Below are 14,010 nucleotides of genomic sequence, written 5' to 3' on the forward strand. Positions count from 1 at the left end.
CCGGGTTAAACACACAGACGCTTTTAAGAAAAGCAGAAAATAGAGACGAATTTGCAATGGTGTTTTAGCCAACCTTCATTAGTGGAGTCGGCGTTAGAAGAATAATAATAAATTAATGGTAATTAAATAAATCAGTTATTGAAAGATTTTATTTTCTTATTTATTTATATTTTAACGATACAAATTAATTTATATTGATACATATTTTGTAAATATACCTAATATTAAATAAAATTATAAAAAAAAAGACAAACATTAAACGTTAACATTAATAGAATACTCATTATAAGTATAACTTCTATAATAGTTAATGCGAAACGTGAAATCGCGAATGTTCATGTGATATTATTTCTTCAAAATTGGGATCCAAATCACTTGTAGCAATCCTTAATACCGAGTGTAGATTTTCGTCAGTAATTTGTGATCGATATTTATTTTTCGTGGAAACCATCAACGAAAAAGTTCTTTCACAAATATATGTCGAACCAAATAAAACTAGGTATTTTTGAACAAAGCACCGTAGAAAGCACTCAATTCGTTTGATTGAACATTTTCTTTTAATAAATTATTTGCCTGTAAGTCAATTAATTCTAGCTGAATTTCAACAGGAGCTTCTTGCACATCGAAATTGAAAGGTTGACTAATTAATGACAAAGGTTTTTCAATAGCTTTGAAATCTTGAAATCTTCTTTGGAATTCAGTATGCAGGTCTTGTGTTACTGAACTATATTTAAGAAAATCAGAATTTTTCAATAATTCTCGTCGTGTTTGTAATGATGGGAAGTGGTTTAATATTTTTTTATTAAAGTTCTCAGCAAATAAGTTTAGTTTTATCATAAATGCTTTGACATTTGAGTGCATATTGAAAGCGAACTGGTTTTTCCCTTGTAAATTTACATTAAGTTCATTTAAATATTTTACAATATCTACAGAAAACGACAAATCGTTTAGCCATGCCTTATTTTGCAATTCAGGAAAATCATGTAGTTTTTCTTTTATCGACAAGAAGGATACTATTTCATCAAGCAAATATTGAAATCTGTCCAAAACTTTACCGATGCTAAGCCATCTCACCTCAGTGTAGTAAGGAATTTCGTAAAAGTCACTTTCAATTTCTTTCAAAAATTCAACAAACTGTCGATGATTTAAGGCACGTTCCCGGATAAAATTTACAACTTTTGTCACAACAGTAACGACGTGATTCAATTTTAAAACTTTTCTACATAACACTTCTTGATGAATAATGCAGTGTAAAAATAATATGTCTTGTTCTGGCTGCAACTGTTTTACTTTGTCGCTGATTCGTTTTAGTAAGCCCACATTTTCCCCTGTTAAACTAGGACAGCCATCCGTAGTGATGCTTACTATTTTGTTCCAAGGTAAATTTACTTTAACTAAACACTCTTCAACAGCGTTAAAGAAGTCTTCACCGGTAGTTGTATCTTTCATTGGATGCACACTAAGAAGTTCCTCGCGAATTTCACATTTTTTGTTAATGCCCCGAATAAATATTAATAATTGACTTGTGTCAGTAATATCGCAGGACTCATCCAACGCCAGAGAACAATATGTAAAATCAGCAATTATTGTTTTTAGCTGGTCGAGTAAATTTCCTGAAATATTTTCGATCCGTCGTACTATTGTTCTCCTTGACAGGCTTAAATTTTCAAAAATATGTTTTTTTTTCAGGACAACATATCTCCGACACTTCTACCATGCACTGTTTAACAAATTCTGCTTCAGAAAAAGGTTTACATAACTTAGCAATTTTGTGTGCAATAACATAACTTGCTTGTGTGGTAGATTTCTCGATGTTACTTTGTTTGCTAAAAATATTTTGTTGTTTATTTAAGTTTTTTGCTAAGTTGTCTGCAGCATTTTTAAGTTCTTCTAAAGAAAACGATGCATATTTTGGATGTTTTGATGTAAAATGCCTCTTTAAATTATATTCCTTGAAAACAGCAATGGTTTAATGGCAAACTAAACAAATTGCTTTCTTACCAATGTTCGTAAAATAGTACATTATATACCGCGGGACTGAAGTAGTACATTTAATCCTGAAGGTAAAGTTTATGGCCCGACCGCAGGGAGGGCCATAATTTACCTGAAGGATTAAATGTACTTCAGTCGCAAGGTATATACGATACTTTTCGTACTTCCGGTATGATTTTATTAATTATTTCAATAATTTCAATCAGTTTTTTCTCTCTTCAACTCATTTAATAAACTGTCTTTAAAATAAGTTACCATAGTAACATTGCGTTGTGACAGTTATAATTTAGAAACATTGTCATTACTAGTGTCATTGTAAAGAAACATTGTTATTGATAATTATTGGTATCATGAGTGAAGAAGGTGTATCTGATATTGATAAAAGAGCAGCCGAAGTAGGTGAAGAATTGTTACCACCGAAATCTAGAAAACTATACGAGCAGCAGTACGATGCTTTTAAAAAGTGGTGCCGCTTAAAAAATGTGAGACAACCTACTGAAAATGCGCTGTTAGTCTACTTCGATGATAAATCAAAAGCGGTTTGTGCCTCAACTCTCTGGGCACATTACTCAATGCTGAAATCGGTTATTAACATTAGAGAAGATATTGATATAAGTAAATTTCCAAAATTATTAGCTTTTTTGAAGAGAAGAAATGAGGGATTTAAGCCAAAGAAGTCAAGAATTCTCACGTCTGAGCAGGTAGATCAGTTCTTACGGGAGGCTCCGGATGATAAATATTTAATGCTTAAGGTAAACTCGTCAGTTACCTGCTGCATTAACCCAGGAAAGACTGGTCAATATGACGAACTGTCACAATATTAATTTGAATATTAACGTTAATTACCATTCTAATTAATTATATTTTTCAATAAAATATCCCTTAAATTCGTTTGTTTGTGATTTAATCGTTCCGGGAGTTTCGTCAATATTTAATCCCGGAGGGATTAAATGTGACACTTTAGTACCTGTCACAAGGGAGTGAAGTTGTCACTTTAGGCCCGGAAGTACGAAAAGGTATTTTTCTGTCCATGCTTCATTAAAATTTCTGCACTCCAAATCAACTTTTCTTTTTTTAGATTGTATCATTTTGCAAATGCTTACAAATAAATATTTTAATACAATAAAATAAAAACAATGTTTTCAAATTTTACTTACAAAATGTCCTCCACTTTTTCAATTTATTATATATTTGCAAAATAACACACACTGTATCAAAAGAAATATGAGGAGTAATAGGAAATACGACCAGTGCTAAATCAAAATAAACTTATACGCGTCTTTCGAAGTAGTTGTAAAACTTCGGCAAAAATCGGTAACAATGGATTTTATGCTGAAGTAGGTATTCCAAACAACCATACTTAATTCAGATTTAATAAATAAAGAATCATATTATTGGGACCAAAGTGCTGAGGTATTTAGATCATAAACTGTCAGTGATATGGTTGAAATAGATACCCAAACACCGAGTGCTTGTCTTGAGACCTTGAGAGTTAAATACGATTATTAATACCGAATAAACAATTATGAATCTCCGGGGATTTCCCTATATTTTAAAAGAAATTTAAAGTAAATACATAGTTACAATTAAACAGTTTTTAAAAATATAGTTAGCTAAGGCTGTTCGTAATTATAATACTCTCTATTATTTATATATTTAATAATTTATGTGAACACTATGCAAACTATTACTGTTGATTTCAACAAAATCACATAAAAGGGATTAAAAAGATTAGGTACTTGCGGGGTTTTTCAACGGGCCGGACAAAGTAAGCGAAAGGGCCGGACCCGGCCCGCGGGCCGGCTTTTGCCCACCCCTGTGCTATAGCCTTATTCTTTAACTATATCGCTGTAATAACATTGTTTCTAGACAGGTAAATTATCATTGTATACTGGGCGTACCAATCAAACTGGTTTTTTTTTTCAATTTTCACAACACCCTGTGGAATATTCTAGCCTTTATACAATATTGAAATTAAAACCCAACTATAGCCCCAGGTTTTCTTAACGTTCTGTTTGTTATTCATTCGCTTATGTTGGATAATAAAAAAGTTAGGGACTTTAACAACTAAACATGTTCTTTATCTATACATGGTGTTTCTAAATAAGTGCGACAAACTTTAAGGGGTAATTCTGCATGAAAAAATAATGATCGTTTACTTGATAAAGCTATGTCCGCAAATGCTTGCAAATATAAAATTCTTTTGCCAAACGATCATTATTTTTTCATGCAGAAATTACCCCTTAAAGTTTGTCGCACTTATATTTAGAAACACCTGTATCGATAAAGAACATGGCTAGTTGTTAAAGTCCTTAACTTTTTATTATCCAACGTAAGCGAATGAATAAAAAAACAGAATGTTAATAAAACCTGGAGCTATAGTTAGGCTTTGATTTAAATATTTTATAAAGGCTAGAATATTCCACAGGGTGTTGTGAAAATTGAGAAAAAAAACCCAGTTTGATTGGTACACCCGGTATACAATGAAAATTTACCTGTCTATCAACAATATTATCATAGCTATTTTGTTAAAGAATAAGGCTATAACATATTAAAAAAAATTACTTAAATCGGACAACAGGTTTGGGAGATACGAGACATCAAAAATTACCCATTTTTTTGGGGTGCCCGTTTTTCGTGCCGGTGAGTGTAGATTAAATTAGAAGTTCATTGTAAAAAAGGAAGTAAACAAAAACACGAGAAAAATGAATTTATATAAGTAAATAGGTAAGTAAATATTATAGATTAAAATAAGTACAGAAAATATATAATTATAGAGATATATAATCACTTATTGTACCTTCATTTAAGGCTAACTTTAAAAGTAAAGCAGATCTGCTATTATTCATGTTTAAAAACAAAAGGCACACAAAACACTAAGTACGATTAGGACCGCGAATCTACAACAGATAAATGTCTGGAAACCGTTACACAGGGTTGCCAAAAAACGGAAGTCACACCGAGCGGTGTGGTATACGGAAGACGCTACGCGTTGTGTACATAGCCTGTATAGTAGCACGGGAGCGACACTAGCGCTGGTGATATACCGTCGAACTAAAATCTGATCTTATGAGTATGTTAGATACGATATGACTTCCAGCGAAATTTTTAATATAAGCCTTCCGATACCATCTAGTAGCCAAATTCGTAAAAATATAGGCAAAACGTTGTGACTTCCGAAATCGGAAGTCATAACGGTATATATGAAGTAACAACGTATTACGAGAATCTACTTTGGAAGTCACATGGATACATGTATCAATATATATATATATATATATATATATATATATATATATATATATATATATATATAAGATGGTGGTATTCTTGACTGTAGATTTATATATCAAGTAGTGACTCTTGATATATATCAGCGCTATATATATATATATATATATATATATATATATATATATATATATATATATATATATATAGCGCTGCAGGCCTCAGGGGCCCATGGCTTGAAATTTTTCAACTGTCTTTCTCCACTTTACTCTGTCCAGGGCAGCTGTCTTCCAGTTTACAACGCCTGCTCTTTGTAGATCCTCTTTGGCTGCTTCCAGCCACTTTTTCCGCGGTCGACCCCTCCTTCTTCCCTCACCTCTTAACAATATACTCTTCGCCCATCGGTCCCCTGACATCCTTTCCACATGTCCTAGCCAGCGAAGTCTTCTAGTTTTTACCATATGGCTGATTACTGGCTTCCCAAACAGTTCTTGAACTTCCGCATTCGTCCGTATTCTCCATTCGTTCTCCTCCCACTTTCACACCACCGAAAATCTTTCTCAGCACACTCCGTTCCCATCTTTCCAATGCATTTTCTTCTCTCCTATTCAGAACCCAACATTCAGTACTATACAGTACCGTAGGTTGTATCACCGTACTATATAACCGCAATTTTGCTGCTCTTGAGATAAGACTACTTTTTAAAAGTATGCTCAATGCTCCAACTGCTCGTCTTCCCTTCGCAATTCTTTTTTCAATTTCTGGAACTTCATCTCCTTTCTCTGTTACAGTGACCCCTAGGTATTCAAATTCTTTTACTTTCTCGAAACAATATTCTTTTCCATCGTTATCTATTCTAATTTTCAAAACCTGTTCTTCATTTAGTGTATCTCCCATTTCCATAAATTTTGTTTTGTGTTCGTTAATTTTCAGACCGTACTGCTTAGCTTTTCTTTCAAAAAGGTTAAATACTCTTAGCAGTTCTCTTTTTGTTCTTGTTATCAATACTATGTAGTCTGCATATGCAAGTACCTGAGTTCTTCTATCATGGATCGTACCTTGCGTTCTGATCCCGCTCTCCTTGAATATTGCCTCTAATACACAATTGAAAAGGACAGTTGATAGAGGGTCTCCCTGCTTCAAACCCCTTCGTACTTTAAACTTTTCTGAGAGGCTACCCTCCAGTGCTACTCGATTTTCTGTTCTCTCGAGTGTCATTTTCACCAGTTTGACCAACTTCTCCGGTATCCCAATTAACCGAAGTGCATGATAAAGGCGTTTCCTTACGCCTGTATCATATGCCTGCTTGAAGTCTATAAACAGGAGCTTCATATTTAGCTGTTGTTCGTAGGTACCGCACTGTAACATCTTTAGTACGAAAATCTGATCGATGGTAGATCTTCCTTTCTTAAAACCACCTTGATATTCTCCTACCTGCACACTAATATATCTGTCTAATTTTTCTCTTATAACCTTGGCAAGGACTTTATAAATTACATCAAGCAAAGCGATACCTCTGTAACTTTCACATTGAGATTTATCTCCCTTTTTGAATATCGGGCATATTACAGCCTGACTCCATTGTCTCGGCATTTCTTCCTCATCCCATATCATCTTTAGTAGGCTGCATATTCTCTTTTCTAATATTTTACCTCCATGTTTAATCATTTCTCCTGGAACGTCGTTGATACCCGCACTCTTGTTGTTCTTTATGCTTCTTAAAACTTCCATTATTTCCTCGTCTGTTGGCGGCCCCACTACATCCTCTTGGTTGTAGTTTTCTTGTATCACTTCCATCTGAACCTCGTCATTACCTTCCTGCCTCTCATTTAGCAGTTCCTCAAAATGCTCTCTCCATCTATCCAGTTTTCCTTCCCTGTCGCCTATTAGGTGCCCCTCTTTGCTCCTGTAAAAGTTTTGTCCTCTTGAATACTGTTCTTTACTTCTTTTTGCTTCTTGATAGAAATTTCTAATGTTCTTATTGATATAGTGTTGTTCAATATCTTCAAGCTTTTTACTCATGTGTTCCCGCTTTTTATATCTACACATTCTTTTTGTGTTTCTCCTCTCTTCTTCATATTTCTTTCTATTTTTTCACTAGGCTCATCTATCATTCTTTGTCGTGCCTGATTCCTTTTCTCTAACCTTTTCCTACAGTCATCATCGAACCATTCTTTTTCCTGTTTTCTACTTACTTGTCCCAGGTGCTTACTTGCTGATTCCTTCAAAGATTCCTCAATTTCTGTCCACTCCGTTTCTATATTGTCATGGTACTGCCTACCTCTAAGCTTGTCCGTAATTTCCGCTTCAAAGCTCTTTGCAATGTCCTCGTTGTTCAATTTGGCAACATCGTATTTTTTTCGACTTTCCAATTGACCTCTCGGTTTCGGCATTCTTTCTCTTATTTTTGCTATCAACAATATATGATCGGAATCCATATCAGCTCCTCGATAACTTCGTACATCTGTTATTTGTTTAGCATGTTTAGCTTCAATCAAAATATGGTCAATTTGATTCCTTGTTTGGCCATCTGGCGAAATCCATGTCTATGTATTGCCTTATGATCAAAGTATGTACTCATTATTCTCATATTATTCTCCTGTGCAAAGCCTATCAACATCTTGCCGTTGTCGTTACTTTCCTGGTGCTTACTCCTTCCACCTGTGGTCTTCCTGTACCTGTTCTCATTACCCACTTTAGCATTAAGGTCCCCTATAATTATTTTAACATCATACTTTGGAATTTTATTGTAAACCCGTTCTATAATATCATAGAATTCATCTTTTGTTTCTGAAGGGGCATGCAAATTAAAGCTTTCTAGTCTTACCTCTGATTCTTAGCATACAGCTCCTTTCTGATAAAGCTTCAAAGGCTACCACTGCCTTCTGCAGCCTCTCACTCACCACAAAACCTGTACCCAGCATTCTATCGGCGCCTCCACTATTGAAAAAACTGTAACCGTCCACTGTTATCACCCTTCTGCTTCGTTTCTTGCATTGCTAACACATCCAACTTATACTGCTTCATTACTGTCACTATCTGCTTCAAAGCACCAGCTTCGTATGTACTCCTCATGTTACAAGTTCCTATTCTAAGAATGAGCTCGTTGTTTCTCTGTTTTTTCCCTCTTTCTTTGTCATTCGTGTGTTCTCTCAGATCCTTGTTCATAGCGATTTTTTTGTCATCTTGTCCCCTCCACGCGGCCTCGTCTAGTTTCTTGGTTGGTCCAGCTTTCCGTCTTTTCTGTTCCATCTCCAAGTTTTTCCTTCTATTATGAGCTTCCTGAACCCCAGCTTCACTGCCTTGCCCTCGCTCCTAGCTTCTTGAGCTTTTTTCCATAATTCGCTCTTCATTTCCATCTCTGCTACTGTTAGATCATCATTTATATAAATCCGTTCTTCCTTAAAATCTCTTAGTTTTTTCTTATTTTGCATTACCTTCCTCTTGTCCGCGGTTTCCAAGTGCAGTAAACATTTTTCCTCTCCTAATTTTACAGCTGTTTTAATATTCACTTTTATATTCATGGTCTTCTCAATCAGGTTTTCCATCACCTCTTTTAAGTGTATCTATCTTAACACCGGTTATAACCACGTTGTCTTTTTTGCTTTCTTTCTCTAAATATTCAACTCTACTGGTTAAATTTCGTACATCTCTTTTTGCTTGCCCATTCTCTTTTTTAATTTCGTTTTCTTTCATAATTTTTTTATTTTCTTCCCTCAATGCTCTAATTTCTTCTGCATAAATCCCTTGTTCCCTTTTAATATCCTTCACATCGGATGCTAAATCTTCCAACAATTTCATCACCCTGTCTATTTTTCTGTCAGCTCCCGTCTTTTCTGGTGACCGCTCTACTCTGCGGCTTCTTTTAAATGGGTTACTTTCATCGTCCTTTCCTTCCTCTCTCCTTCTTTTGCCTTCATCCGTTAGTTCATCCGACGACATTTCAGTAACTTTTCACACGCCCCCGGTACACAAAACTTTTAACACGATAGCGTAAAAAGAGCTCGTCGCTTCCTCCGCGTGGAACTCGTTCTCCTATCCACCGTATTAAAAGCAGTTCCTACCGTATTAGTTTTTGCACGTTCTTATCACCTTTTAATGGGTTTTCGAATATTGTTAATGATTGTAAACACTAAAACTAAACAATATGAACTTCGCAATTTCTTTTTGTTTTAAAACAATTAGGCGATTGCCACAATTCCGTAATCACTTTACGCCAACTATTCCGCTCTTCGGTAAAAAGTTCCCGTATTAAATACTCGAAACAGCCCGTATATCCTGGGTAAATATCTCGGAGTAGCAAATACGTCCGTTCTTTAAGAATTCTGCCACTGAACTGCACTGAATGATCGTTTTTAGGCGTGCATAAATGTGTTAGGAGATAATTTTCAACACCTTATGTAATTAAATATTAAAAATATTTTATTAAAAGTAGCTTCTAATTTTTTCAAACATGTTTTTTTGCAAAATGTATTACTGATAAATTATGTTTCGTTCTTTATTTGTTACATTGTTACATTTACATACAAAAGTAGTGTTTAATTGCCTTCACAAAATATTGTATTTTGTGTTTGTGTGTTTTTTTGTAAAATTTATTACTAATTTTCTTTGTCTATTTGTTGCATTTACATAAAAATATTAAGGTGAAACAGTAGCGATCAACAGGTAGCGAAAACGCGTTCCAAGATTGCGGCTGTAATTTTGAATATTTTTTCGAGATATTTGGTACACGTATTCGTAATATAATAAAGAATGGCGGTACAGAGCCCAATTTGAAAAATATATTAATATGTGGAAATTACTCTGCAATTAAATACAATATTAAAAAAACGAGCCTGTACCGCCATTAAGAAGAACAAAAAAATACACTTTCTTCAAATAAACTTTTTTATCCGATGCCTAGATTTTGTGTCATTTTGGAACTACTAATGAAATAAAAAATTTATTTGAAGAAAGTGTATTTTTTTTGTTCTTCTTAATGGCGGTACAGGCTCGTTTTTTTAATATTGTATTTAATTACAAAGTAATTTCCACATATTAATATATTTTTCAAATTGGGCTCTGTACCGCCATTCTTTATTATATTACGAATACGTGTGCCAAATATCTCGAAAAAATATTCAAAATTACAGCCGTAATCTTGGAACGCGTTTTTGCTACCTGTTGATCGCTACTGTTTCCTCTTAATTGTTTCAAAAATGTTGCAAGTAGTGGTTGTGTTTTTGTTTGTAAAATGTATTACTAATAAATTATTTTTATTTCTTTATTTGCTACAGTGTTACATTGATAATCGGTAATCGTCAATTTTCAATTCAGTCATGGCTTACTTAAAATTTAGATAAATTTAAACACCTAAAAAAAGTTGCTCTGAAAAATGAAAATATCTCGAAAACTAATAAATTTGGGCATAGGGAATGTTATATAAAAATTAAAGTACGTTAATGTTACTTTTCAATAATGATATAAAATACAGGGTGTTCCATTTAACATTACTGAGAAAATAATGTACTTGCGTTTTGACTCACCCTGTATTTGATATAAAGAAAATTAGCAATATCAATAATTTTTAAAAATTTTGACAATAAATAAAAAATATGGCATTAATAAACCATTGCTGTTGTGCTTATTTTTATTTATACAGGGAGTTGAACTTATTACGATTTTCATACAAAATTGGTTATAACTTTGTAAATACCCTGTATAACACTACAAACCTTTATATTTTTGTGATGGAGAAGTTAACAGGATTTCGAATATAAAATAAAATATAGGGTGTTCTATTTAAAAAAAACATAAGTTAGGTCTGCCACTGTGTTATCGAACACCCTGTAACATTCTAACTAATTTTGTAATGTGAAGCTCAAAGGTGGCTAAAATTTTTGGTATTAACTTTTATTGCTATCTATTACTATAGCGGAGCTATTGAGCTTTACCCTACTAATCAATCACCCTGTATTAGTAAATAAACCATAAATATTAAAAGGGAAATCACTCTAAATAAAGTATAAATACCTACATGGTATGTTTATTACAAAAACAAACTTAAATTTACACGTAAAAACGAGTATATATAACATAAAACAATTTGTACATTGTAAGATTTATAAAAATAAAAATCACTTGTTTAAATACTGTACAATATAAATATGACCTCCATCCGTTTTTTCTTATGTGTTATGTGTTTTCTTATGTGTTGGGTTGTGAATACTATTTAAAAAAGTGTCTATGTCAACTCTTTTAATTAACGTCTCATGTGGATTTTGTGTCAAGTCTTCATGAAATAACTTCCTCGTCTTTGTATTCCTAAAAAGTCAAAATAGAAGATTAATTAATATACAAACATTTTTTGGATAATACATTTTGCATTTTCTCTGTAAAGCTTTCTGTAGATCACAGTTTTAGATATTCTTTTAGTAATAAATATCACTAATACTCCAGGGAAATGGGGAACAAAAATACCATATTCGGGACTCTGACCCAGCTTGGTTGGGTCAAAATACAAAAATGCCCGTCATAATTCGGAGGCATATTAGTCTGGGCAGATTATCGGAGAATATGCCATTTTTGGGAAAAGTTATTTACCAGCAATGTTATTGCTGAAATCGAATCTGATGATTGTATATATTAATAATATAGGTATGCAAAGTCCGCAGATAGTGTGCTACTTATTTATTATTGCTCTATAACTCCAAAGATTTTAACTTTACACCAAAAACACCCAAATCAAAAACCAACGTAATTAAATTCTGTATAGACATGTTTTCCCGATTTACCTGGATGAAAAGTTTCCTCAGAAAATGCGGGTTTTCCAACAAAATCTTTAATTTTTAACTAAAATTTTAAGTAATTATTTATCAATAATTAAATAACTTGTTGACATAAAAGCCCTTTAGGTATAGATTATATTTCCAAAAGACTATGGAAATTGAACGAACAGTTTAGCAACAATTAAATTGTTAATTAACAATTTACGGTCGCTATAATAACCATAATAATTACGATATAGTCCGTCCGCTATAACTTTTCCCATGCGGTACGATTCATTTTCAATCAAATTCAGTCAAAACAGAAAGTGAAACGTACGCCGATGTGTGTAGTATATAGTATACAGTATACGGTATACAAAATGTATATACACATCGACGTTCGTTTCAATTTATGTTTTGACTTAATTTGATTGAAAATGAATCATACTGCATGTGAAAAGTTATAGCGGACGGACTATACATAAGAATGAGCGTAGGGAATTTCGACACCAGCCCCAAAGGTCGGTTTTTATCTTACAGGAATATTCAACATCAAATAAATATAGTTGCGGCCTAAATAAAGTACCATAATTAATAATTAATTAATGTATTTGTTTATTTTATTAACATAATATACATTTTATTTCTCTAAAGCGGTAATAATATCTGAATATAACACAACTAAATAGTAATTTTTATACATTTTACAGTCAATATACATGTATACAATAATTTATTACCTAGATATTATAAGAATGATACGATACAGGCCCGTGCGCGGGGGGTGGGTTTTGGGGGTTCTAACCCCCCCCATCGAGAATTTTTCCACATAATTTTCCACTAGCAATAGTCCTTATTCTACGAAAGTCAAACCGACTTGATAATAAATATTTTGTTGTCAATTTTTGTTTCGACATTCTCAACTTTCTCGATCTTGTGCACGTTTTTTTTTTAATTTTCCCGCCTTTTTTACCTCCTATTATCAGTGTCATTGTGAATGCAACCATCGATAGTATCGATTATGGAGACCTGTAAGAAGGAGTGGAAACGCAAAGCATCGTTTGTGGGCTAACTGATGTTTAAATTTAGTTAATAAAAATATAATATGTAAATTAACTACAGACCGACAGTCTGACTTTTATAAAATTAATGTTAATTTTTGTGAAATATTTTGTCTCAAAAAATGCTAAGATTTTATTCAAAAGATTTTATTAAAGCTATATCGTATTACGATATAGCTTTAATAAAATCTAACCTACGTATGTATTTTTTGGAATCGTAGTTTATCTATCATTTTCTCCAAAATTGAAAATTTCGCCTTAACGGTAGTATCTACTATTTATTATTTTGACATAAGTGTCCGCTTAAAACTTTTCAATAAGCATAAAAACAAAAGGATGCGTTGAGTAAAAATAAGAATTAAACCTCGAATGGAAGGATTCACAGACCTTCGTGGTCCTTGAAGAAGGGGATGAATACACTTCAGTAAAATATGCATTTGTAGGATGAAAACACTGATTTTAAACACATTTATTGACATACACATACATATATGTTGAGCGTTCAACAGATCTTTTTACACTCTCCTTTTTTACTACGGCACAAATCCACAGGTCGGATTAACGCTGCGCCTTACATAACATACATAAATCAGTAGTGGGAAGTGGCGCGCTTATTTGAATTGCTTACAATTTATACATGCTCCCCACCTTGAAAGGGCAAGCTTTCAAAGAAACAAAAGTATTTTTCTACTAAACATTGAATACAGAATTGATAGAACACCTGAAATTAAATAAAATTTAAAAACACTTAAAAATATAGAACACTTAAATAAATAAAGAAAATATTGTCAATGTTCATTCACTTGTACATCACTTGGAAGGGGACATAAATTAACGACAGTTCTTTTCAATAGTCCCTTGACAGTTCGAACGGTAACCACTCGGACCACACCATCTGGGCCAGGATGCAAAACTTCAACACGTCCCATGGACCAATTCAATGGAGGTAAGCACCGATCTTTGATTAGGACCAGTGTGCC

General features: G+C 33.3%; 1 protein-coding gene across 1 annotated transcript in view; it reads right to left on the reverse strand.

The window, feature by feature from the left end:
- Positions 1 to 11,221: 11,221 nt before the first annotated feature.
- The window catches only part of LOC114341356 (uncharacterized), an 80,019-nt gene continuing 77,230 nt past the window's right edge, over positions 11,222 to 14,010 (reverse strand). Inside the window, exon 10 of the mRNA XM_050652779.1 lies at positions 11,222 to 11,526. Coding sequence (XP_050508736.1) covers positions 11,391 to 11,526 — 136 coding nt within the window. The 3' untranslated portion in view covers positions 11,222 to 11,390. The remainder of the gene's footprint in view (positions 11,527 to 14,010) is intronic.

Source organism: Diabrotica virgifera, chromosome 6, assembly GCF_917563875.1.
Source record: "Diabrotica virgifera virgifera chromosome 6, PGI_DIABVI_V3a".
In the NCBI taxonomy this organism is placed as follows: domain Eukaryota; kingdom Metazoa; phylum Arthropoda; class Insecta; order Coleoptera; family Chrysomelidae; genus Diabrotica; species Diabrotica virgifera.